Raw genomic sequence first — 930 nt, 5'->3', positions numbered from 1 at the left:
ACCAGCGGATTGAAAATAGAGGGATGAATAGGAACCATTGTGGTTTACTTGGAATAATCTATTAGTAAGAAAGGAACGGAAAATAAATAAATAAAATTAAAATTCAGAAATATTTACACTAAGAAGAAAAACTTATTTATAAATACCTTCAGTATGATCTATCAAGTGAACGATAACCTAACCATTTAACTGTTTGTTCCAGTCTAGTAATACAGGAATACAATTATTAATACATTTATCAATTAAATATTGTAATTTCAAATTTATATTATATTTTGATGTGTTGATTTATTTTAGTTCAAGACTTATTATTGACTGATTTGTAAAAAAAAGTTGATATTTACAGAGTTTTAAAAGGATGTGATCTTATAATTTATTGTTTTGGAAGTTCAAATACTGGAAAATCGTATTCTGCCTTTGGAATCTACAATAGATTTGAGGTATGTAATGTAACTCATAATTGAAGATTATTAGAAAATATTAAGTTAATGTGTATATAAGTTTTTTTTTTTGTAAAATTAAAACATTAATATGTATTTTACAGATTAAGTAAATATAAAATAAATGTTTCATTTGTAGAGTTTCTGGTTTATAGATTCCAATAATTGCTTTAAATATATAATATCTAATATTATTATTTTGTAATATCTGTAATATTAAATATCTAATACTGAAGATTGTCTGACAGTAGAGTTTTAAAAGTACAAGATTCTGAGTTTAATATCGATCGTAAACATCAAAAGTATTAAATGTCGATATTTATAAGTTAAACTTTAACTAAAGCGAGAAAGAAGTAAGCGTGAAGAGAAAGAAATTTTCCCTCTTAAAAGGCAGTTAATAGGGGTATTCATGATGTTGTGTTAAATGTTATATGTTTTACCATGCTAAATGTTATAACTATAGGATTGTGAGCAGCCCTATTTGAAGTCA

General features: G+C 24.4%; 1 protein-coding gene across 2 annotated transcripts in view; it reads left to right on the top strand.

Moving 5' to 3' along the window:
- The window catches only part of LOC106683004 (kinesin-like protein KIF9), a gene marked incomplete in the record, with an annotated part of 78,223 nt that overhangs the window by 20,284 nt on the left and 57,009 nt on the right, over window positions 1-930 (top strand). Inside the window, 1 exon segment of one of the 2 annotated variants that reach the window (XM_067049600.1) lies at window positions 347-440. In XM_067049600.1, the coding sequence (XP_066905701.1) occupies window positions 347-440 (94 nt within the window). 2 annotated transcript variants of the gene reach the window in all.

The sequence above is a fragment of the Halyomorpha halys genome, unplaced genomic scaffold (genome assembly GCF_000696795.3).
Source record: "Halyomorpha halys isolate HHAL.00 unplaced genomic scaffold, Hhal_1.1 Scaffold2.1, whole genome shotgun sequence".
In the NCBI taxonomy this organism is placed as follows: domain Eukaryota; kingdom Metazoa; phylum Arthropoda; class Insecta; order Hemiptera; family Pentatomidae; genus Halyomorpha; species Halyomorpha halys.
Note: the sequence above shows the minus strand (reverse complement) of the source record. Positions and strands in the feature narration are given on the sequence as shown.